The 25,490-nt window shown below is 39.0% G+C and overlaps 3 protein-coding genes across 4 annotated transcripts; all 3 read right to left on the bottom strand.

Annotated features, from left to right (window-relative positions):
• Positions 1-6,345: 6,345 nt before the first annotated feature.
• On the bottom strand, positions 6,346-8,789 carry LOC126797554 (L-type lectin-domain containing receptor kinase IV.1-like). The gene is made up of 2 exons (XM_050524200.1): positions 7,450-8,789; positions 6,346-7,222 (listed from the first exon to the last, which is right to left on the bottom strand). The coding sequence occupies exons 1-2, from the start codon at positions 8,688-8,690 to the stop codon at positions 6,448-6,450; spliced, it is 2,016 nt and encodes a 671-aa protein (XP_050380157.1). The 5' UTR covers positions 8,691-8,789; the 3' UTR covers positions 6,346-6,447.
• Positions 8,790-9,483: 694 nt separating this feature from the next.
• LOC126798238 (L-type lectin-domain containing receptor kinase S.4-like) lies at positions 9,484-11,964 on the bottom strand. Of its 2 annotated transcripts, XM_050525140.1 has the most exons (2): positions 11,609-11,964; positions 9,484-11,541 (listed from the first exon to the last, which is right to left on the bottom strand). In XM_050525140.1, exon 2 carries the CDS (start codon positions 11,486-11,488, stop codon positions 9,641-9,643), a length of 1,848 nt encoding a protein of 615 aa, XP_050381097.1. In that variant the 5' UTR covers positions 11,489-11,541; positions 11,609-11,964; the 3' UTR covers positions 9,484-9,640. The 2 variants fall into 2 exon arrangements, with proteins under 2 accessions (XP_050381097.1, XP_050381096.1); XM_050525139.1 differs by having other exon boundaries at positions 9,486-11,962.
• A 10,040-nt stretch (positions 11,965-22,004) lies between these two features.
• On the bottom strand, positions 22,005-24,526 carry LOC126798713 (ribulose bisphosphate carboxylase/oxygenase activase, chloroplastic-like). The gene is made up of 7 exons (XM_050525753.1): positions 24,351-24,526; positions 23,756-24,063; positions 23,554-23,659; positions 23,379-23,464; positions 22,742-23,214; positions 22,377-22,658; positions 22,005-22,257 (listed from the first exon to the last, which is right to left on the bottom strand). The coding sequence occupies exons 1-7, from the start codon at positions 24,396-24,398 to the stop codon at positions 22,142-22,144; spliced, it is 1,419 nt and encodes a 472-aa protein (XP_050381710.1). The 5' UTR covers positions 24,399-24,526; the 3' UTR covers positions 22,005-22,141.
• Between the last annotated feature and the right edge of the window lie 964 nt (positions 24,527-25,490).

Genomic DNA, 25,490 nt, shown 5'->3' with positions numbered 1-25,490 from the left:
CGCACGTGGCGGCGCGTGGGGTGCACGCGCCACCTCCGGCAGGCCGCGCGTGGCGTTCACACGCCACTCACTCTAGGCGGCGGTATCCCCTCCTCCTCACCTCCTCCGATCTGCCTCCAAACCATTCAAAATTCAACAACAAACACACTCAATCCATCAATCATATCATCCATACCTCGATTTGAAGCTACTAACTCCGATCTAGCACCGGAGAGGCTCGGATCGCCGACAATGTTCTATCCTTCAGGATGAACTCGAACCTCAGCGATTTGACCCCTAATTCGGTGACTGAGGGTGTCAAGGGTGAGGATCGGTGTTGAGGTGCTCTCCTCCGAGCCCTTGAGTCGTCAGAAATGGTGGTTCGAACGGCGGCGGTCTGCAGAAGCTTGATGTCTTCGGAGAGCTTCAGTGTGGCGAATCGCGGCTCGTCGCGTCCAGGGGTGACTGAGGGTGGTCGTGCGACGCCTTTGGGGTGGGTGGTGAGACTCACGGCAGCCGGTGAGGTTAGATCGCCGGTGGTCAGTGAGGGAGGGAGAGGGAGACTCGGGAAAGCGAGAGAGAGAGAGAAGGAGGGAGGCGGAAGAAGAGAGTGAGTGAGGGGTTTCCACTTTTGGAAACCCTAGCTGATAAAACCTCCTTTATATACTAATTTCCAAAATCCGAAACAACTTCTATCGTTAATAACTTTTACGTACAACATCCGATTATAACGCGTCACATATCCCCGAACTCGTATCGACGAGCCCTACGACTTTCGTGAAGGAAATTTTCGCAACCGAGCGACGGAATAAAAGTCGATAAATACGTTGCGGAAACGTAACGTTTTTTTCGAATTAAACGTTCCGAAAACGTATCCGTTACTCGTTTCGTAACGTCGTAACCAATCACATTCATTCTATTTAAATTTCACAATTTCATAGAATTCCAATCACTCAAAAATTGTTTGTAAATTTAGGGTTATTACATTTTTATTTTCAATTGTTTTTGTCTTGATGAAATTTATTCCCAAGTTGAAGAAACTAAATTACAAAAAACGAAAGCGACCGATTTCAGGCTGAAGAAATTCAATAAATTCATCTACTACTTGGATTGATGATACAAATTATAGTTTTTACAAGACTGTTCGAAGAACTTACATGTGTAGCTTATTATAACATGGCGATAGTGTACAATTCCTCAGTCCTCACTAAGTACATAATTATTATAACTATAACTTCTATGTGAAATTGGCCCCTATTTTTTTTAATCCTTTTTGTTTTCCAAGTTAGGTGGTCTTACTTAATTTGAATGATTTATTACTCAAATTCTATGTCATATATTAGTGTTTATCTAAAACGCTGGATAACATACTTTAATGATCTTGGTTGCAATGACTGGTTGAACAAAATAAGAACTATGTTTGAATGGGACAAGATTAACTATGATGTGCTACTGTATGTTCTTCGAGTTTTCTAACTTATTACTATTAATTTTCTATCTAATCGAGCAATTGTTCGATTAATCAACCAGTGTCTCATGGCATATAGCCTGCGTCACTTGGCCCACTTCGATCGCTCTCACTAGGAAAGATTACTTTTTCACCATTTCCAGCAGCTTTATGAAGGTATTAACTTGAAATTAATAATATATATATATATATAAATAGTCTTTATCCAGAGTGAACATTCACTATGAAATTACATAATGAAGTCCAATTTTAGCACTCTTTTCGGTCAAATTTTTTCATCACAAATGATTTAAAATATTTAGGTATGCTATTAAAGATCATTTTTACAAAGTTTCATCTAATTCGGTTATCGTTAAGGTATTGAAATTAGATTAAATCAATGAACAAATTAAAACTATTCAACGTAAACCATTCGTGTAAATGACTATTTTGAAAGCTCAAACCAGTGTTAAATTAGATGAAACTTTGTAGAGATTATCTTTAATAGCATATCTAAATATTGAATCATTTGTGATGAAAAAATTTGACTAAAAAGTTTGCAAAAATTGGAACTTCACTCTGTAATTTCAGAGTGAAGGTTCACACTGGATAGAGATTGTATAAATAGAGTGAACCTTCACTCTAAAATTACATAGTAAAGTTCCAATTTTGACACACTTTTCGGTCAAATATTTTCACCATAAGCAATTCAATATTTATCTATGTTATTCAATATCATCTCTACAAAATTTCATTTAATTCGGACATCGTTAAGATATTGAAATTAGATTAAATCAATGAATGAATAAAAAATATTCAACATAAACCGTTCGTGTAAATCTCAATTTTAAAAGCTCAAACCATTGTCGAATTACATGAAACGTTGTAGAAATGATCTTGAATAACATACATAAATATTGAATCGCTTATGGTGAAAAAATTTGACCGAAAAGTGCGTCAAAATTGGAACTTCACTCTGAAATTTCAGAATGAAGCTTCACTCTGGATATAGATGATATTTTGTAGAGATGATCTTGAATAGCATACCTAAATATTGAATCGCTTATGGTGAAAAAATTTGACCGAAAAGTGTGTCAAAATTATAACTTCACTCTGAAATTTTAGAATGAAGCTTCACTCTGGATAGAGACTATATATATATATATATATATATATATATATATATATATATATATTAGCGGGGCTTCTCGGTCGCGGACGTCTGCATCATCCGTACGGTGCGGATTCGGCGATTCCGGCCACTGGCGATGCGTAACGATGGCGCCGACCAGCACAGCCACACTCCCCTCCTCTCGGCGCTCATATATATGCCGGCCGGAGCTGCAGCGCCGGCGTGGACCGGCCAGAATCTCGAAATTTCAAGTTTCTGGGCACCGTGCGGAGATTTCGAGATCTCGGCCGCCGTAGGCTGGCACTGCAACTCCGGCCGGCACGGACATGAGCGCTGGGAGGAGGGGAGTGCAGTTGTACTGGTCGGTGCCATCGTTGTGTGCGCCGGTATCTGGAATCGCCGAATGCGCACCGTACAGATGATGCAGACGTCCGCAGCTGAGAATTTTTGTATATATTAGTACATAAACTTCCTTTCACCGATAAATATAGTTGGACAACTTTCGTAACTATAACATAAGTACAAGAACTATTGAATCCTAACTAGTTTTCGTACATCTCTGTAACCCAACGTCATTTGCAAAAAGCAATTGCGTTTGTTCAAACTTTTTCCCATTTTACTTACGTACGATAAACTCTTATTCCTACCAAATACCCAATGAAAGGTGCAGCTTCTCAGTTCAAACTTAAACTAAAGATTGCAGTGCTAAACATGATTAGTTCAAACTTAATAGCCGACCATCATCCATCTCTTTCTAGAATTATGTGACGATTATGATGTGTCAATTTCACTCCTCAAGAAATTATGTGACGATTTTTACCAACATAAAATGAAACTAGCTATGTTACACCAAACTAAGGCTTGTCAACGGGCCGGGTTTTAGTACATTTAAATAAATGACGGGCCGGGTATTTTCACAAATATCAATATTCAATCCGCCCACCTAAAACGGGTTTTGCGGGTTTTTAAGGGTCGAGTCTTGTAGGTTTGTATTAGAAAAAAAAACATAATACTCTTATTTAAGGGTTTCGAATAATAAAAGAATTACTAGAAAACATTCTTAAAAAAATCACAAATAAATTCTAGTTTCGAAATATTGTCGATCGACACCAATAAATGTGATTGATATATATATATATATATATATATATATATATAGGGACCATGTAAAAATTTAGTCTGTTTTGAACATGGTTTGACCGTCCGTACCTACGGTGAACAAAAAAAAGGCGTTTTGACATATTAAAATCTCATTGACCGAGGTTTTATCAAATAGGTTCCCTCGTTGCGACCACGCACGAACGGTGACAAAAATTAGGTGATTTCAAATATGTAATCAGCTTTCGGCATTCGCATTTTGGTAATTGGTCCTCCCTTAGGACCCTTAGGACATATTAGTAGTGTTTTTGGTTTATCAGATATTCCAACGGTCAAATGAGGTCCGAATTGGATGAAATTTTAAAATGGTCACTAAAAATCACAACGGATGGTGTCGATCGATTCCGAGAAATTTCCTTCATATAGTCGCTTCATAATGCGATTGTTTTATTATAAACATAATATAAAAGTTATGATACATAGTGGACACTTCGGTGATAGAGCGGCGTTAATTAAAACGTCTATAATAAACCCTGTAAAACATCATCGTTAGTATAGAATAAGCTGTGATCATTCTTTCCGAGGAATTGAAGGGAACTCTAAACTTTTAGTGTTAACAAATAATGGGGGGTTTGAGATGGTGTTGTCGGCGCTCGTGGTATTGCACCAAAAACAAGGGCGGAAAACGTAAAGATGGACTAGTAAGGGTCATAGCTTATGTCTTGGCTCTTACCTAGATGAGGGGGAGATCATTATTCTCTGGAATCAAAACCAGAAAGAAGCGAGGTGTGTAGGCACAAATATTCCGCTCATCATCAAGAGATATTCTCTAAATATGTGTATCAACTAAGTTTTTGTGGGATGCTACAGACTCATTTTGTTGATGTTAGAGAACAAAAGAAATCTCTCAATTGATCGTATAAGCACGCGCACGTGTTAATAGATTGATCTCCCATGATTGATGTTGTATCCGCTTAAGCTCTTATTCCGTTGTGAAGTATCAATGATGAGCAACTTGACCGAAGTAGAAAGAATCAATACAGGATGAACTAGACTAGTTATGTTAGTCTTTGTTCATAAGTGTAATGAGAAAGATGAAGTCATGCAATATTTACCGGACTTTTGGCGCAAAGATTGTCTCATTATCCTTGTATTGACTACGATGAGTTATATTCACTCGTTATGGATATAATTACTTTTAGTAGTGTCCATGAAAACTGATTTGCAGCATATGCTTAACACAAATATGAAAGTGCCTGAAGGACCTTAATTGCTCAATTAAATGTCTCCAGACCACGGAGAGCTTATGCAGTTAGATTGCGATGTTCGAGATAACGTAATACAATCGGTTGCAAAAACTTATACCCATACGTGTTCATATGAAAGCTAATTTTGGACACTCTATTTCGTCTAAGTAAAGATGATGAAGAGTTTCAATGGGCTATAGATTCATATATGTAAGTGTTGTTGAGACACTATTGCGTCATTATGATGTGATTAACTATATGCCTATGCATTGTCATTGGACTTAAATTGTTCTTTTAACATGAGTTTAGTTCTACACTTGGTGAACCAACACAAATCATATCCACACCAACGCCGTCAGTAGCTTCAGTAACATCAACGCACACCTTGGTTTAGCAGTCGACATTAGCAACGTAGAGGATGTGAACGGTTCAATCTCGGACCAAAATCAGTCATTCATTAGTCCATTCCCCTATTCCTTTATGAAAGACACATTGAATGTGACAAATCAGAATCTGTCTAGTTTCATAGGTCAACTTCAACAAGACCTACATGACAACTCACTCAATGAAATATAGTGAATTTAGTACTGTTGGTTCACTAACCATTGGTTCATAGCTATCGTATTGAGTGAGTTATGACCGTTTTAGTAAAGTAGGACAGTTCTCTCCGGAAATTTGCAAGTCAGTCAACTTCGACAGAGCATTGTAAACTGATCCGGTCGAGTTAGGTTGTGAACTATATGTCACTGGAAAGCCACGGGTATCTACTGAGTTGTGGAACTGATCCGGTCCAGAACATTTTACAGTTCACTGATACCTATTATAACAAAGAAGTTATGGCCGTCTAAGTTCGTGAATGTTATTTCACGCGGGAATCTGATTTTCATTACAAACTCTTGTTTGAGTTGTGATGCAATCTTGTTTCTTAAGATCAAAGCTTGGCTATGTCTAGCATGTATGATCTAAGGATGTGAGGTTAAATTAATGATACTACTTTTGAGAAGCATTTAATGAACATTGTATACGTTGTTCTTCGTACTCCATGATTATGACACTAATCAAATGGAGTTATTTCGTAGACTTCAGGTGGAGTCTATCTAACATGATGCTATCAAATATAGATAGTTTGTTGTGCTATTTTTCCATTCGTTGAAACTTTTATTTTTCACCCAAGAGGTTTTTATTTTACTTGATAAGATTTTTACCGAGACAACGATGTGTGTACCATTCAACCGAGACATGCGACACAATGAGGAGTGTTATGAGAGAATTATTTTATGTGTGTCTTAGTCTAAGTAGGTCTCCTTATTACTATAGATTACGTCTTAATATAATAGATATGAATTCTTAATGGTTACGTTATGTTCCATTACGTTGTTATTATTCTCGTATTCATCATACTCGATCATATACTTTAATTTCAAGGTGATTAGCTTCTATAGTTGTTTAAAAAACAAACACTAAGTAATTGGTAGTATACACGTATAACAGTGCACAAATTAACATCAGCTTTGTTCGGGTGTGAGTGCATACTTGATTTGGATTCAGCGACCACCTGAGAGCAGAGTCGACTCTGGCACATATGAACACTGAAGCGCCATTTCAACATCCTGATCAAAACCTTCATCTTGAGCAAATGATGAATGATGACTCAAAGAAAATCGAACAAGTGATAACTCCGGGAGAGCAATATCGCCCTCCAAATACTGCATCACTTGTCGCATGGTTGGCCTGGCAGTAGGCTGTGAATGTGAGCATAACAATGCAAGCTTCAGAACCAATTCCATTTCCCCAACTGAAAAATCCGTACCCAAGTTCTGATCTCTTGCCTCAAGAATATTACCTCTCTTCCAGCAAGAGAGAACGTAATCAACCAAGATGATATCCTCCTCGGGTCTTTGAGCCTCTATTGGCCTTCTTCCACAGGCAACTTCGAGCAAAAATACGCCGAAAGCAAACACATCTGTGCTCCTGGTGGCACGGCCAGTTCTTGCATGCTCCGGGGCTAAATACCCAAGTGTGCCAGCTACATGAGTAGTTTGATGAGGGTCTGTTCCATGGTCACATAATTTTGCAAGTCCAAAATCTCCAAGTCGTCCATTTAAATCCTGGTCTAGTAGCACATTGCTAGGCTTCACATCTCTGTGAATTACTACTTGTTCCCACTCTTCATGAAGATAAAGCAATCCTGAAGCCACACCCTTGATGATTTTAAACCTCTGGCTCCAATTGAGTGTCATCTTCTGCTGGTTGTAGAGGCACATGTCTAAGCTACCATTAGGCATGTAGGTATACACCAAAAGTAATTCACCATGTCGCCTACAAGCAAAGTGATGAACCCCGATGTTTAAACAAAATAAACTAAAACATAATTATCAAAAGGAATTGAGTATTGAAAATTGACATCCGTCGGTCTTTTATACTAACTGGTTTCATGTGTCATATTTTAAGGAACAAGTTCATGAAAATGGGTATGCTTGTAAATTATGATGTTTGTTATTACTTTTACCAACCTAAATGAAATTATAAACGCAATGTCACCATACCTGCAGTACCCTAAGAGTTGTACTAAATTCCGATGGCGAACCCGGCCAAGGGTAACAATTTCCGCAACAAATTCCTTCATGCCCTGTCTTGATTTATGTGAAACTCTCTTGACAGCAACGTCAAGCTTAGAGCTTGGTAATACACCTCTATAGACCTCACCAAATCCCCCAACACCCAAGAGCATTTTTTTTCCAAACCCTTTAGTGGCTTTATACAATTCTTCGTATTTAAACCTTTGAGGCCCATACTCAAGCTCCCAATCTTCGAGTAGTTCTGCATACTTCTTCCTTCTTATGACAAAAACCACAAGAGAAATCACAAGCATAACTGAACTCACAGACATCACAGGCACACCTAAGGTCAGAAGTTTAGACACTTTCTTATGTATATCTATAGCTCCTACCATAGTGCTAGGCAAATTGGGAAGTTGTGAAGGATCAAGTTCTTTAGCTTGGCCATTCATCCTAAAGCTCCAGCCCAAAACATAATGGAATGTCGTGATTGAGCCCGTGGATGCGGAAAAGCCAACATACATAATTTGATTAAGAATTGGGGAAAGGTCAAATTTCAAAGACAAGAGCGGAACTTGTGGTTTCTTACCATCAATTGGAGCCAAAGTAACATTAATTTGCTTCCGGGTACCATCATATTCGACCCAAACTTTCATTGGATGACCGCTGATGAGGGTCAAATTCTTCAGGTACCTTGATCTTCCATTGTTAACATAGTATCCTGCTGGTGCTGAGTTTACAGAGATCAATCCGTTGATATCGATCCCAACATGATTGTCATTGATATCATTGAACTCCGTGTTCTGAATCGTGTCAAGCTCCACAGCAAAAACATGATTGCTCATATTCCCATTGTTATCGGCATTAAAAAGGCCCAAGTATTGGCTTGGAAGAGCTCCGGGACGTCCTAGAGTTGGAGAGATAACAAAGGCGAGTCCGTGGCCACTGAGAGTTTTGTACTGTGATCTGATAGCGAAGACGAAAGTGGTAGAGAAGGAGAAAGCTTCTGAACTGGATGATGAGTCATTTTTGAAGGTTACTGGCTTGGCGTAGAAGGTATGACTCATTTCTTGCTTTACACTACTATCAATCGCAACTCCCCCACCGGGGCCGTCTTGCCAGATATATGCAGCAGACGCGAAACCATTGTACACGAAGTCGAGATCTTTAGCCGCCGCTATGATTAGTACTTCAAGAATTATTACAAGCTTAAAAAACAGAAAAAACATGGCTAGTTATCTATACTGATGTTCTTAATTCTTTATCCCTAGCTTGAAATTTCAGACCTTGCAACACAAGTCTTTGCATCTGCTGATCGAGTGATTGGATACTAGACCTACTCACCAACCAGCCAAATTAATATCGATGCATGGAGCCAACACTATTTTAATATTTTTCATGGAAAAACTAATCGAGTGGATATGACTTACACTTGGAGTCAACCGTTGACTGTCATTGTCATACTGTCATACTCACCGAGTTAATCACCCTACTAACTACTAAGTACAAGAATTTGAATTTTCATAAATGCCATTTTATAACTGAGGTGAACATTGCCCCGTAATTCCCGTAAAAGATCAGCTTACGGGAATGGGAAAAACTTCGTCATAAACTCTATCAAAAAAAAGAAGATAAACTTCGTGCCCCGCTTTAGTAATAGCATAGCACCTTCCATCATAAACTGTGCTGTTAATTTTTGAAAAAACTTTGGACGAACTTCCTTGTTCTAGCAGAACAATGGCGGACCGGTTTGTTGGCTTGCTGGGGTCCGATCCGTCCTTAATTGCAAGTAGCAAATCGGAAAAGGCACACACAATTCTATTGAGCAATACGAAATGAGCGATGATGCTAGATTGCTAGGACTCACGATTAATGAAGAATGTATGATCAAGTAAATGCTCATTTACTAATTACCAACCAGTTGGCCACTATTAACTCAAAAGTATATGATCAAGTAAATGGTCATTTACCCTCTAATAAAAACTTTACAAACACTGTAGGATCAAATACTGTACATGAAATTGTTTAAAGAAACTATTTATACTTATGTTCCTTAGTTAGGAACTTGGTTTCAAATATTTGCATGTAAATTTTCATTCTTGTGATCATTTCATCAACAAAACTCATAAAAGAAATCACAAACACAAACACAAATTATACAAAATATAAAATCTGAATTCTATCTAGTTTGCCCGTGAAGAAGATAGACCGGCGATGTAGACAGAGAAAAGCTAGCATCCATTTCTCTATTTGAGTAGCAACTCACCTTATCAAACGAAGAAGATGACGCAAACGAGCTCACAAAGTCATCAAATCTGAGAACATTAGCCCCACTCGGCCGTTTTACCTCCTCCGGAATCTCAACCTCCCCATCCAAATACCTCACCACAAGCCTCATATTGGGCCTCGCCCTCGGCCCATGGGCCGAGCACATCAAACCCAACTTCACCACCATCACCACCTCCTCCACATCGTAAATCCCATCAAGCCTAGGATCCACCACCTCAAGCACCTTCCCATCTCTATACAAATTCCAAACCCAATCCACCAAAACCAACTCCTCGGGCTTCGCGTTGGGCTCAATGGGCCTTCGCCCGCAGACCACCTCCAGCAAAAGCGCCCCAAACGCGTACACATCCGAGCCCGTACTCGCCTTCCCGGTTCTCGGCAACTCCGGAGCCAAATACCCGAGCGTGCCCACGACCCGAGTCGTATTCGAGTTCGACCCGTGTTCATGCAGCCTCGCCAACCCAAAGTCCCCAAGCCTCCCATTCATTTCACTATCCAGCAACACATTGCTCGCCTTCACATCTCTGTGAATCACAACTTGCTCAAATTCTTCATGCAAATAATGAAGCGCCGAAGCAATCCCCTTTATGATCCCAAACCTCTGCTCCCAACTCAACACCATTCTCGGCTCATCAAATAAATAAGCATCCAAGCTCCCATTTTCCATGTAGTCATAGACCAGCATTAGGTCACCTCTTCTTCGACACCAACCTAGTAACTGAACAAGGTTCCTATGTCGGAGCCGACCAATGCTAGCGATTTCCGCCACGAACTCCTTTAACCCCTGTTTGGAATCATTCGAGATACGTTTGACGGCGACAAGGGTTTTGGAGTTGGGGAGTGTTCCTTTGAACACTTGCCCGAACCCGCCTTCTCCCAGAAGCTCTTTCCCTCTGAACCCTTTCGTGGCTTTCTTCAGTTCTTGATAGGAGTATCTGTGTGGGCCGAGCTCGAGCTCCCATGACTCGATTGGCTCGGCGTTCTTGAGCTTCTTGATGTAGACGTAGATGGTTATGGAAATTGCAGACAGAGCCAGAGCAATGGCTGCGATCGAGACTCCGATTTTTGTAGCTGTGTGGTGATTCTTGGGTACAGGGATATGGGGGAGAGAGGCCAAATGAAGAGGTTGAGGTTGTCCGTTGATCTTGAAGCTCCAGCCGAGAACGTAGTGGGAGCTAGCAAGTAGACCTGTTGAAGCTGAGAATCCAATATACATAAACTCTTCGAATATCGGTGAGAGATCTACATGGAAAGAAAGAAGTGGGTTTTTGGGTTTGGAAGAAAGTGGTGAAACTGTAACATTAATTACATTTTGAACTGAATCGTAGTCTACCCAAGCTTGGATGGCTTTCCCACACTTGAGATTGAATTTCTGTTTGGTTGTAGCATCTGTGTAATAACCAGCATCAGCTGAGGCGTTGGATTTCAAGCTGTTGAGGTCGATCCCAACATGGTTGTCGTTAATGTCTCCAAATTCAAAGTCTTGAACTGTGTCGAATTCGATTGCAAAGATGTGTGTGGTTGTGTTGCCAATATCACTGCGATTGAAGAGACCTAGATATTGGCTAGGCAGAGAGTTGAGATCCTTAGATGGTGCTATTGTGAAAGCAAAGCCGTGGCCACCGAGCTTTGGATACTCTGGAACTATGGTGAAAGCAAATGAAGTGGAAAAAGAGAAGGCCTTGCCATTTGTGGAGTTCTTGAACCGAATTGGTGAAGCGTAAAAGGCACTCCCCATTAGTCTACTGGTGTCATTGGTCAATTTGAGAATGCCAAGATCATCTTCAAACTCTGCTATTCCATCCAAGGTGAGGTTGGTGCCCACATGTTTAAAACCAGGGAAGAAGAGCTCACTGACCTGAGATGAAGCTGTTATTGAGAGCAGCAGAAGAGCACAGAACAATATCAGAGGAGCTGCCATGTCAGGTGCAAGCTTCAAAGCATTTGGATCCACACAGTTGTTGAAACTAAGGAAGAGGGTTTTGAATGAGGCTGGTGGCCGGGATGGAAAATGTGGGGCTGTCCTATGAGGAAAGTCTAAGCATGGTATAGATGGTTTTTGTTGAATCTGAAAGAGATGATAGGTTTGTTTCTTAGAGCAATCAGCAATGAAGAATGTAGTCAATAGATTAATAGGGCACATGGGCCATCACATACGAAAGATGAAGAGAGTGACATAAAGCAGCAAAAGGGTTACTGTAAGTTTCTGCATAAGGAATAAGATGTGCAATTATTGGGATATAGAAGATGGAGTACAAACAACGCTCAGAATTTGGATACTAGCAACTTTGCCCGTTTTATCGACGTACTTATGAGTTGTGACACTGTGTGTGCATTGTCTTCTTCATGATACAAACAGGTAAACTTCACTGATTGCTTTTGCCTTTATCCTTCTTTTACTTTTTATTGAAATTTGTTGGAAATTAAAATCCTTGTTGAAGTAAAGTGTTATCCAGAGAAAAAGATTAGGTAGGGTGCTCACTGGGTGGGTTAAACCAAACTTAACCCTCAATTGATGCAAGTTTAGCATGTCAAGAAACTTCTAAGCTAATTGTTTAGTACCAAGTTGATAGGAATCTCAAGTCTCAAAATGCCAAGGGGAACAGGCTTCAATGCTAGCACTATGCAATTTCTTTGGTCATTATGCACTATACAAAGTTCAAACCCACTATCCCAGTTTATAATAGGAAAATGAGGTCTGAGGTTGTAACTTGACATGGGGACAAAAATTTATGATATAGAAACAAAACGGTGCACGTTAGTTTAATCACCTGAATTCATTTTTATGGCTAAACTTCATTCTTTCGGTATTAAATAAAACCATATGATGTCTATCAACAGATCCTCTGGAATATGATAATATAGATTTAGCTTCACAACTTGTCATGCGCATGCTATGATTATGAGCTTGTCTTACAAATTTTATTAATTTCCATTTTTTAATGAGAGCATTTATCATAATCTACTCTAGATGATACAATTTTGCCCAATCTTTTTTTTGTAATTTTTTCTAATATTCTCATATGCAAAGTCTAATATGAAAGCTGCAAAGATTTCATGCTGGCTTTATGAAAAGGGGCCAGTCCAATAATACTACCTACATACAATTAAGTTTTCTCCAGATTAAATATCAAGGAATCTAAAGATGATGTGCATGATATGAGATGCTAGAAAGTAGAAAGTAATGGGGGATTAAAAGAAAACCCACTTGCCCTGCTGAGACAATTTTTGAGACCCCATTTTCTCTAGCTTTTGTTTTGTGGCACAGGGGCACAGTCTCTCTGGTTCTATTGGGACACACATTACGACATCTCCCACTGCTAGTACAGAACCATTGGGTTAAGGGTTGGTAGATCGCACCGGCTTCATCATGATGCATATACTGGTACATTTTATTCAGAGTTTCAGACACAATGAGACTTCATCACGTGCTTGCTTTTATCATAAACTGATCGCATCATATTACATATGGCTGTTACAGATGACAGTACTGTCTTTGTTTGTGCTGTTTTTGGTTGTGTCATTCTTTTCTGGTTGGCTTAAATTGATAAGGTTACACTACAGATTTATATACACAACACTACAAAATTATTCTACATTTTATGTTCATCTTGGAGATTGAGGAACTGATTTTTAATATGCTAAATGTAATAATTCGATTTTTTTGTTTCAATTTGTACGAATTTGTAAAAATTTATAAACTTAGTAAATTTAATAAATTGCATTTTCTCGTTTCACGACGATGTCGAATCAAAAACAAAACCGTCTTCGGAAAGCTAAATTGGAAAAAGGTTATGTTTCCGAGACGCGAGAGTCAACTTTTACACCGTCGTTCGTTTTCAAAAACTGTCTTCACGAAAGTTGTAGAGCTCGTCGATACGATTGCGTGGACACGTCACCGTTCTAATCGGACGTCGTACGTGAAAGTTATTAGCGACGGAAGTTAGTTTCCGATTTTGGAAGAAGTATAAAAGAAAATTTTAAGGAATTAGGGTTTCCAAAAACAGAAACCCTATTTTCCCTCTCTCTCCCCCGCAACCTTCTCTCTCTCTCTCTCTCCCCGATTCTCTCTCCCTTCCTCTCACCTTCGCCAGCGATCTCCACACCCCGGCCTCTGTGGCTCTCACAGCCACATCCACGACCTCCGCAAGCTCGACCGCAACAAACCCGGAGCAGGATGCGTCCTCCCTCGCCGCTGTGACGCAGCACGACAACCCGAGGCTCTGCGACCTCCTCCGCCGTCCAAACTCCACCTCCGGCGACGCAAGCACTTGGCGATTGTTCCACTCCACCGCGCCTCATCCTCCAACGCCTTCTACGATCGATTTGGAACTCAATCCAAGCCGTAGCAGATTCCCTCTGAAAAGTCGACCCCGCCGGCATCTCGAGCTTCTCCGGCGACAATCCGGCGGTTTCAAGGTTCAATCTACGTAAGGGTTGGTTTAATGTGATTATTGTGGTTGATTGTGGTTGATTTGGGTCGATTTGGAGGAGTATTAGAGGAGGAGGAGGTGAGGGAAGAGAAGGAAGGGTTTTGAGCGGCGGTGGGCGAGCTACGCGCCGGTTTTGGAATCGGCGGCGCGTGAACAGTAAATTTCGAATAGTAACTTTTTGTAAAAAGTGATTTCTGTACGGTAAATGTAAAAAGTAATTATGTACAGTAAAAATGTAAAAGTAATTTACGTACAGTACTTGTAAAAGTAATTTTTCTGCAAGGTAAATCGGTAATTAATATTTACTGAAACAGTATTTACGATGGATTAGTACGTATATGAAAAGTAATACATAAACAATACGTTTATGAAAAGTTTTGAACCATAATACGTGAATAGTATTTATGTGAACAGTAATTTCGTAAAACGGTAAATAATACTATTTCGGCATTTGAGGTTTTACGTAACGTTTCTAATCACATCTTATCTAATCTAGGTGATCGACGAAATAAGTAAAGGATTTGCTTTCGGAATTGTAGAAAATTACGCTCAGGAAAATAAGGTGAGTAAAATCTCACAATGACGAATCTACCCTTAGCGGTGATTCATAATTACGCTTATTTTAAAATATTGAACTATGATATGTATATAATATAGTGGGTTGTGTATATGTATAATTGGTAAAATCGATACATATATATGGGTTGTTATATTATATACTGTCATATTCGCGTTTTCAAATAAGTTCATTTATAGCATTGATATATATTTTATTTGAGCATGAGTTGTTTGGTTTTTGTACAATAACATGTGAGGATTGTTTAGTACGTGGTTTTAACTTGAGTTATGTTAAAACGTTTTTTTTTGTCTTCGGACGTGTTGGCATGTCGGAACCTAGCCTTGGCCGGACACACTACCAGAATTAATGACTTAGATGACAACGATATTTCATCGCCTAAGATCTTATTTTCGTCGTCTTACGTCATTAGGCGACGAAATTTTTGTCATCTAAGTTTCGTCAAGTAGACGCTGTCACCCAAGTACTTAGATGACGATATTAGGTATTTCGTCGCCTAAGCTCACAGGTAAGATGTCAAAACTACGCCCGTCACGTTTTTACTAAGATGACGAAATTTTAATACTTAAATGACGACATATTTGTTGTCGCGTTACTACTAAAGGGACAAGGTGTAATTCCTAAGTGACGAGATGTATTATGTCACCTGATATCTAAGATGACGAATTGCAGTACTTAGACGACAACTTATTGTCGTCACCATGTTTGTTAGCCAACGAATTTTGATGATCTATAGTTACGAAATTTGTCGTTAACTTAGGTGTAAGACGACGAAATATAAGCCAACAAGAAGAGTTTGTCACCTTACTGTTCTTATTTATTTTTAATAATTATATATAATTTGTATTAAATGGATTATAATTTGAATCTAATATAATAAATCAAATATTGATGTGAATGCTCAATTTTAAACAAGATTATCATATATATATATAAAGGGTCCCTTGAGTACAATTACCTAGCTAGCAAGAAAGTTTTTGTAGATCATTGAGTTTAGATGGTGATCTACACCTATATATCATATACAAAAGATCATATATAGAGGATGATCTACCTCTGTACAAAAAATTATAGTGCTAGGCTAGTACACAGTACACAGTTTAAGCAATTAAGCAATTCAACTAGGAATGCTAAGGGAACCATTCTCACCACCTTCATCCTCATCTTCATTTGAGGGAGGCTGATGCTGAGGCGGGAATGATGGTGGCTCACATCCAAATGTCTCCAACATGAAGTTCATCACCCACTTGAGCTTCTCATTGGCTTGTACAAATTCCTCTCTTGCCTTCCGAGCCTCCTCCTTCGCTTCTTGGGCTTCTTGTTTAGCTTGTTCGACCTCCTCATCAATCATGACAGCTGATTGGCGACATGAGGCTGAAACATGTGATGAAGAAGTCACACCAAAGCTGCATGCTCCTCCCAACCCCCGAATATGACCATTGTTCCGATGTCCCAGTGCATCTCGAAGAACTTGAGCTTGAGTGGGAACGTCAAAATAGTTTATATACATCTCCTCCGGATGGTCAGGATGCTTCTCCTTCACCTCTCTCATCACCTTGTTGAACTCCTCATTAATCTTCTTCTGCATATTAAACTTCTAGTGTGTGAATGTTGGCTTGTGACATCAAACTTTCATAATGTTGTGCTCAGGGAGATACAAAGCATTTATTGTTGGCTCATCTTTTTGACAAACCGTGCTTTCTAGGACTCTTGGCAGTGCAGGTAACAGTTGTTTTCTTTTAAGTATTGCTAGGTAGCCCTTAGATATCTAAATATTTTGTCTGAGCAGAAAACAAACACATGATGGAATTCAGCTCTTATACCAAAGGGAAAAACTAGTAAGGCACATATATCCTGACAAAGTTGTGTGATAGATAAATAGAATTATAGAAGTGATAAAGGAAACTATGCTCAAATCAAAGGCAACTATGGTACAGTATGTGCAAAGATTACTGGACCAGATCTGGTCATATTGTGCTCAAATCAAAAGCACAAAACCGACATACATACATCAATATGATTACTATTATATTTGTGATCTAACATGCTTGTACACCCACAAACAAGGACATAAATCTAGATTATCATAACAAACATCATAAACTCATCATACAAAATGCAACCATAGTATGAGATTTTTTAAATAATATCAGTCCCATCTTTCATCACAAAACATAAACCACAACAACCATTTTATTAAATACTAACTTACTATATTGTCTGCTGCTTCCTTATTTTTGGTAGCGTCATACACTCGAGAGTAATTAGAAAGGATCGGGATGGGGTCACCCTGGGCTCTAAGCTCTTCCGCACTGCGAATGAAAGACTTTGCCCCAGTCTTGTGGTGTAAAGTCTTCTTATGTCGGTTACTCTTGTTGGCACAAGATTGTTTCTGTGAACCAAAACATAAAACTTTTCATATATAAATGAAATTGTCCAGCATGTTTCTAAAATCATCACATTTATATAAATAACTAACCTGAAATTTATCAGACTTAAAGTGGCTACAGAGATACTGCCACTGGTCCAACCTATGCAGGAACTCCGCTGGTACATCCTCGTCGCCATCTTTTTCCCATTCAGCTTTAATATCGCACTTGAAGTTCCTGTAAGCAGTGTCGGCAATCTTGCTTATCCATCCCCACTCTAGAGACGAGACGCCAAAGTTGAACTCATAATAGACCTTTTACAAAAAAGAAACAATGACAATGAAGACATGTGAAAACGATCATAAATAAATAGATAGATTTGAAATTAACATTTTACCGAGAGTTCCGCTGGAACCTTCTTCTTCTCTTCATTGTCAAGCGCCTTCCAAGAAGGCTTCATCAAAGCAATGGAGTCTCGTACGATGTGGCCAATATCGTGAGTCAACATACTGTGTACGCTAGCGTTCATCGGGCCATTCAGGAAATTAGGGTCCCAAATGACTTTGATCTTCCGTCCAGTGCTCTCTACAATCTTCTGAGCCTTCAGGCCCGTCACCAACCCACGAGTGCGTTTGGGGGGAGGTGCTGCAGTACAATGTTTAGATAACTTAGGAATTTATCATTTAGAATAACAAAATAAGTTGTTAACTTTCAAAATTTGATTCGGGTGTTGTAACATTACCTCCTTCGGCAGGTTTTTTCCGCCGACAACTCTTTGTGGCTTCAATAAGCAGTCATTATGAGTAACAGAAATTGATGAAGGAGGGGCTGAATTTTCATCTAGCAGTGGGGGAGGGACAGGGGGTGTTGAACCCGGTGGAGGCACAATGTTAGAAGAACTAGAGTACTGCTCAGCCAACTCACGAGCTAGTTGGTCATCTCTCTCTTTCTGCATCTGTTTATTCCAACCCTTACTAGTTGGCGGCATCTTGAACCTGTAAATTGAAGAAGTTTGGAATTAGAATACAACAATCTTGTAAAATGTCTATGAAATGCTTAAATGAAAAGGATTGAGACTGGTACAGAATGTAGTGCTACATAATGATACAGTAAGAGCATGATATGGTTATTCATAGATTCATAGAGTAAGTGTATAACTAGTGTGGTTCTTGCAGTATTAATCGTATGTTCAGATTATACTTAGGCAAGTCAATCAATACTCTCAACCTATCTAAGATAAACAAGTCACAGATCAGAGAATACAAGCATCTATTATCAGTAAATGAAAATCATATATTGTACTGCTATAAGTAAATCACAATAAAAGAAAATCATTTGCTGAAAAATTCTTAGTATTGTAGTATTCTTAACAGTAATATGTATCTCTCTACTGCTATTGACATAATCCGTATAAGAATTATAAACAAGGATCTGTATCTCTCTACTGCTACTGACATAATCTAAAAACTTCAATCAAACTTAAAACTAAACAAAAAAGACAGAGATCGTTCTACCAAGAAGACAAGCTTATAAGACCTCAAGATTTCAATACTCTTAACCTCACTAAGCTTATCAAGAATCCATTGACCCTCAATGAGATAATAACCCACTAAGTCAATGAGATAATACGCCACCAACCCAGAAAAAAGCATCAGAGGTTTGTACCTGTTACAAATCGGAAGGAGATCGGGAAAGAGAATGATTGAACCTGTAAATGCTCGCACTATTGGATTTGAGAGATTGGAAGCTTAGGTTAATGGATGTGGGGGAACTGAATCTGATTTCAGAGAGAATGGTTTCAGAAAAGATGGGATTTGGGGCAAATTAGATATGGACGACTTTAGGGATTGGTTTCAGAGAAGATGGTTTTAGAGAATAGGGGGCCGAGTGTTCGAGTGAGTCGCTTTAGGGGTTTTGATAGAGAAAACTTAGGCGACAACGTTTCGTCGGCTAAGAGTAATTTCCCTGAGTGTAAATTTTTCGCCCAATTTTTGAAATTTCATTTAATATGTGGGGGGGGGGGGGAAAGATTGCACCGCTAAACTTTTTGAGGCACTGTTCGGCACTGTTCATGTGTGTTACGAGTTTAGAATAGGGCGAATAATACATTTTCGGAAAGGGAACGGCGCCAGAAACCAAACTCGTCGCTTTGCCACGATGTGTGTGCTTTTTCGGGCATCCGAGGTCGTTTAGACCCTCAAAAACAGCTTTTAGTGTTTACAGAAATTATTTCAGATTTTATTTGTTTTAGATTTTATTTTATTTTAACCCATGAGCTTGATTAGGCTTTTGTTAGCGCTCTAGAGTAATCCTAATCGTATGTCGGTAGTGGATTCTAATGGATTAGTTCCACTGCATTAATCATTAGTAATAATAATAAATATTTAATACACCACAACTAATTTCATCAAATTAATTTAAACAACATAAGTCACTACGTACTCAATCATGCATCATTACATAATCTTCATCCTCTGTATCATTTGCCTCTTCTGACTCCTCAGCAGAATCCTCATCTTCAATATTGATGTACTGATCTGGTGCGGTAGGGTTGAAACCATTGTTTATGCGAATAGCCCCAGTATCAGGAAAAGTATCATGTAAAATATGCATAGTAGGCTCCACATGAGGACTTACATAGTCACTTGATGACCCGACTTGCTGAAAGTATCCAGCTTGGATTTCTTCAAGTGAAGGATTATGATCTGCTACTTCACCGTGCTTGGTCCATATATTGTAACTGCGCATGATACCTTTCTGATTCAGGTGGTCATACATATCTTTGATTGACATTGCCTTCGTATTGCGACAGAATCTGCATGGACATAAGTGTAATTGACTTCCATCACCATGTTCAATTACAAACTTCACAAAATCAATGATTCCTTGTTGATATTCAGGGTTCCCCCCTGCTGTATTGCATCCATCTTTTGTCTATGACCTGCCATATAATTATATCAATGACATATAAGCACACATTACTAGTAACAATAAACATACATCTATGTCTTTGTTGCTTATTCACCTAGCTTCTACCTCTAGTTATATATGGTCCTAATCTCATTCACTACAACATAATCAAATGATTTTAAAATATATATAATTAATTAATTAACTAACTAAATAATTAATTAATCAACATAAATTCAAATTATTATCAACAAACTAAACACTATGTATATATAACAATATTCACAATATCATGAATCAACACAAATAGCATAATCACTAAACAATATGATGAACATATGGCTGAAACTCTTCATCAGAAAACTCATTAATTACTACAAAATATATATAGAAAGAAAAATATGGAAAAAGAGACTATACTAACCTACCAAGTAATGGGTAGAGGTGGACTAAGCATTAGAAGATCCAACTTGAAGACATTAACCACCGAAATGAAAATCTGGCACAAGAATTTCAGAGCACCAGTTTCTTCTGTTTTTCCTTCGTTTCTGTCGATCTGGAAATAGATCTAGATTATAAAGTCAAACTTTAACTTAGACGACGAACGTTTTTGTCATCTAAGTAGATTTGTTCGTCACCTTACAATTTTTTAGACGACAAAATCTAAATGCGTCGTTTAAATTCTGTGCTGAGATGACAATGGAGCGGCTTGTTGACTATGTCACCATCTTAGGTGACGATATTACATTTCGTCGTCTAAAATACACAAGTAAGATGACAACACTGCATTTTGTCATTTAAGTGACACCTAGGTGACGAAAGTGTTCACTAAATTGACGGCTTTGTTTTCGTCGTCTTATAATTTCTTAGGTGATGACTGATTTTTGCTGTTGTCATCTAAGTGCTATTTTCTGGTAGTGGCAACAGTTACGATACAGTTAGAGCTCTAGTCTGTCTGCCGGTGTACTGGCATGAGAGGTAACATATGAGTTACCGACTTATGAGTACCCATATTTTTGGATATTGGGTAACAGGTGGTTGCCCAATGTCTGGCGGCGTACTGCATGAGGGGTAACATATGAGTACCGGGGTCTCATGAGTACCCGTATTATAAATGTATTTAGGTAAACAGATGGGTTACCCGATTTCTCATGAGCACTTATATTTTCAGAAATTATTGGACAACCATATGGGCCGTCCAATGACTCATGAGTACATTTATAATTAAATATTTTCAGTATTTTATTTTGTATTTATATGCGAGTTATATTGTTGTTTTACTCATACGAGCTGCAAAGCTTACCGAGTTTGTGTTTACAATCCCGGTGCACCTATTCGATGGTGTATGAGATAGTTCTGCAGGTGTGGATTAGCAGAATTGACGGATGACTCTGAAGACTTCGAAGTTTCTTTATTTATTTTGTGGTGAGGAATTGAGGATTGTGAGGATTTTACATTTCCATTTGAAATAATGCTTGAATTTTAAATTGGTTTTGTAATAATCCATTCGACTGAGTTGTACTATGAACTCAGTAATGATACGCTGTGACGATAAGATGATTTCGATTTTATTCAGATTGTTTTAAAGTTTTCATGGCTTCGATCTTCGAGTTTCATACTTGAAATTTCGGAATCGTGACACTAAAGTGAATCAATTCATCTCGATTTGAATAGACCAGAGTTGTACAGGCTATGGCCAAAACCACTAAAAAAACAAGAAAAAGTTGACCATTGAGCGATTGGCATCAGAAGAAGTCCTCTTGTTTGATCATAGGATCTCTTTAATTGATACTGTGAACTATGAAGCTGGTATTCTCCATTAGTTTTTCATGCTTTTTTAATACAAACTGATGTAGGAGGTGCAGGACTAGCATAATTTAGTTGCACACTTCTTTATGTTTATGGTAGATTGGTCACTGACTAGTTTTCATTACTTTGATATATTTACTCAAAATAATCTTGTAGAAACAGTCTAATTAATCCATTACCTTAAAACTGACTGGTAAGCTTGACTTGGGGCTGGACACATGTACCTGCTGACCTGACTCATAAGAATGGCTGCACATTCATTCTAGTATATGCTACATTCCTAAATTACAACTCTAAAATTCGTATAAGCAGCTACCGTTGTCGCTCCTAGCTGTGGGATCGAAGTTTGCAGCAGATGGATCTGTACATCCTTCAGGGACAGGAAGGTTGATCTGTTGGGCTGCTTTGCCTGCATCCAAACAATTATTAAAACGGTTTTAATAATTTCTCTTCAGTTTGTTGTTCCCCTATGAATCCTAAAGCCAGATGCAGCCCTATCATCAAGGCCTTTAGGATGAAGAGCCTAACCATAGAAGTTGCCACTCTTGATGGCGTCGTCATTGGCGTCGCCGAGAGCTGCCTCTTTCAAGTACTTGTCTGACAGTTGGACTCTCTTCACATTCTCCTGCTCTTGCACAAGCATGTTTCCATATTCTAGGAGCTTCTCAAGTGTGATCTTTGGTTGCTCGAAAGTTGGGGGTCCTTCTTTTGAGTTGACAAGTCTCTTCCCTACACCTTCTACTCCAACACTTGCAACCCACTTCCTCACTTCATCATCATAAACTCTTGCCCTGAGGGCACCAAAGAAGTCTACATGCAAACACAATGTTATCATTATCTTGTTTCTGGTTTGTTTTCTGATGCCTCATGGTACCAATTTGACAGTCACTTACCGATGGATTGACCAGGGAAGGCGTCGACGAGCTTGACAATGTCATCAACAGGAACACCATCCGTCTTAAATATTCCTGTGCAGACACCGATTCGGTCTTCTCGAGTAGGCGCCCAGTAGAATTTCTCCATACGCCCATCACGGATGAGAGGGGCGTACAATGTGGAGAAGTCATTACCGGTGACTATGATGGGAACACGAGGATTCTCTTGCTTGTTATACATACCAGGAAGCTGGACATTGGTAGGGTTGTCAGCAATGTTCATAAGAGTAGCATTCACCATTTGATTGTTAACAGTGTATTGAGTAGTGCCACCAAGTCTTCCAGCTCCTGCATCCAAATCATTAATGAAGAGGCAGCACATTTTTCCCTTGCTGATGATGTCTGCAGCTTCGCGATATCTTTGCCTAATCAGTTTTGCTGGCTCCCCTGCATTTCCACTCTCCAGTTCTCCGGCACTCATCATAATAGGGCTGAGTATTCATTGAAATCATGACAGGGTTTAGTAAAATACTAATAATCATTTGTACTCAAACTCATTTATAAAAATTGTCATCCAGTTACAACTTATTTGTTCCTAAACATGTTCAAAGCCAATGAAACAGACGAAAGAAAGAAATGCTGAAACTTTGCTTACTTGATTCCCATTTTGGCAAATACGAGCTCACATTGGAATGACTTTCCTTGACCTTTGCCTCCCCAGACACCCAAAATAAGAGGAACCTGTCACAGAAATTCAGTAAGCATCCCAATCTATTACTAATAACCAGACCGCAGAAATTTTGATCAAGATTCCCCAAATGTTCACCAACCTTGATGTTTGGCAAGTTCAAGAAGTTCTTAGTAATGTGAACAACAAGCTTATCCATGAAAGCTGGAGCAATGTAGTAGCCATCCATAATGTTGTCCAAATTGTATCTGAAACCAAATTCAAAAGCATCCAAGTTACTTAAATGGATCAAATTCAAGAACATTGGCATCCTTCATTTGTTATCAACCAGGTCAAGTACTTACTGGCGAAGGCCAGTGCTGATGTATTCATAGGAGCTCATGATGGCATGGTGAGTCCCACTACCAGTAGGAGCTTGGAACAGAGTGTCCACCATCCCCTTTCCTCTTGTGATGTCCTGCTGATCATCCGAAGTGTCGAAGGCAAGTCCTCCCCATTTGTCTTTTGAGGTCTGCTTTTGTTCATCATATTCTGCAGTGATTCTGAAATTCCCAGATGAAATCCTTGTTTTGGAGCTCACCTTCCTCAAATTCTTGCCTAAGAGAGCAGAGCTCGGAAATGTAGATGAAGCGCCGGAGCCATTCAACTTCAACTGCACCAATACCCAGTATACCACAAAATCTAAGTAAAATTATAGAGTTTCACATTTTGAGAGCAAGAAGTGGAAAACCAGAAACACAACCTAATAGGATTACAAGAAAATGAAATTTGAAGAAACAAGAAACTCTGTTTCACCAATTTGGTAGACGGATCAAACCCAAAAATCGAAAAGTATAATTGAAAACAATGAGATCAATCAAAAAGGTTACAAATTGATTAACTTAATCGATGAAAGCAAAGTTGGATTGGTAACAGAAGGGCGGGAAATTCCCACAGTACCGGTGCTCTATTAACAGCTCCGATGGTTGTTGAGATTGAAGCAGCCATTGGTTGCAGCACAGGTCGAAAGCTTGCTATCAAATAACTGAAGGGTGTTGAAGGAACAAGAACAAGTGAAGCTGAATCAACTAAAACTGTTTGCTTGAATCGTCACTTGGGTAAACAAAGGCGGCAACTTGAAAGCTTTATAGGAGTGTGATGAGAGAAATGAGATCATAGAAATTGGCTCACGAAATCCCAACGGCCACAGACTTGGGATTGGCGGTATTACGTGGCGGATTGTGTGCTGTTGAGATGGACGCTGGTTTTGGATTTGTGGCGGGTATTACGGCTTTAGAAAGTTATAGAGGTTTCTGGGGTTAACCGGCTAAAAACAACAAAATGGAGAGTTCCCGGAGCTCCGATCATTTCTGGTTATGGTTAAAAGAAGCTTATTGTCCGCAAACTAGTATAGGGTAATCTTTCCTTCTTCTTGTCAATCGTAAGTAGAGATTTCATTGATTAATATTACGATTCTATGATTTTTGTTAAAATTTAACAACTGTTCAAAGTGTAGCTCTGTTTATGATACACACAAACTTGATCGGCCCATAGTTTACAGTCAAATTGGGTTTGTTTACACATCTTCATATCAGGGGGCATATATGATAGTTGATATGTAAAAAACCACAAATAAATGAACTCGATCTGGAGTGGCTTTGCCTTTAAAATTTTGTACCCCGAATACCAGCCACAGATGAAATTAAGATACAAAACACTCATTCGTTGTGGAAACAACTATAGAGAGATCGAGAGCCTTCTTGATCATGTGACAACAATTGCCCCTGTACAGTGTTCACTAAGCGTGAACGTCAAATGTTACAAAGTATCTTTGTGCCCCATTTGGTTGGGGATAAGACATGACGCGATCACATCTCATTGTCACCATCCTTTATCATCGGGAAGAGCATTATTGCTGACTTCGTTGATGACATGTATGGCCGTAACCTCAATGGATTGGGGGACTCAGAAAATTCTAAGAACTCGCCATACTCATTATGATTGTCCCATGATTAATTCTATCTTCACTAATATCTTTACTTTTATGAGAAGGAAAATGCATCAAATACGCTGTGAGTTTATTAAAAGTGATATTGAAGC

The sequence above is a fragment of the Argentina anserina genome, chromosome 6 (assembly GCF_933775445.1).
Source record: "Argentina anserina chromosome 6, drPotAnse1.1, whole genome shotgun sequence".
Classification (NCBI taxonomy): Eukaryota; Viridiplantae; Streptophyta; class Magnoliopsida; order Rosales; family Rosaceae; genus Argentina; species Argentina anserina.
The sequence above is the reverse complement of the archived record's forward strand: the minus strand, read 5'-3'. Positions and strand labels throughout refer to the sequence as shown.

Excerpts from the sequence above, each read along its gene's own strand:
- LOC126798713 (XM_050525753.1), bottom strand. The coding sequence starts at position 24,398 with ATGGCTGCTTCAATCTCAACAACCATCGGAGCTGTTAATAGAGCACCG. Across the intron at positions 23,215-23,378 it reads TTTGCCAAAATGGGAATCAA|CCCTATTATGATGAGTGCCG; the intron begins GTAAGCAAAGTT and ends ATGAATACTCAG. Across the intron at positions 22,258-22,376 it reads CAAGAGTGGCAACTTCTATG|GCAAAGCAGCCCAACAGATC; the intron begins GTTAGGCTCTTC and ends GTTTGGATGCAG.
- LOC126798238 (XM_050525139.1), bottom strand. The coding sequence starts at position 11,893 with ATGTGCCCTATTAATCTATTGACTACATTCTTCATTGCTGATTGCTCT.
- LOC126797554 (XM_050524200.1), bottom strand. The coding sequence starts at position 8,690 with ATGTTTTTTCTGTTTTTTAAGCTTGTAATAATTCTTGAAGTACTAATC. Across the intron at positions 7,223-7,449 it reads CAACTCTTAGGGTACTGCAG|GCGACATGGTGAATTACTTT; the intron begins GTATGGTGACAT and ends CTTTGCTTGTAG.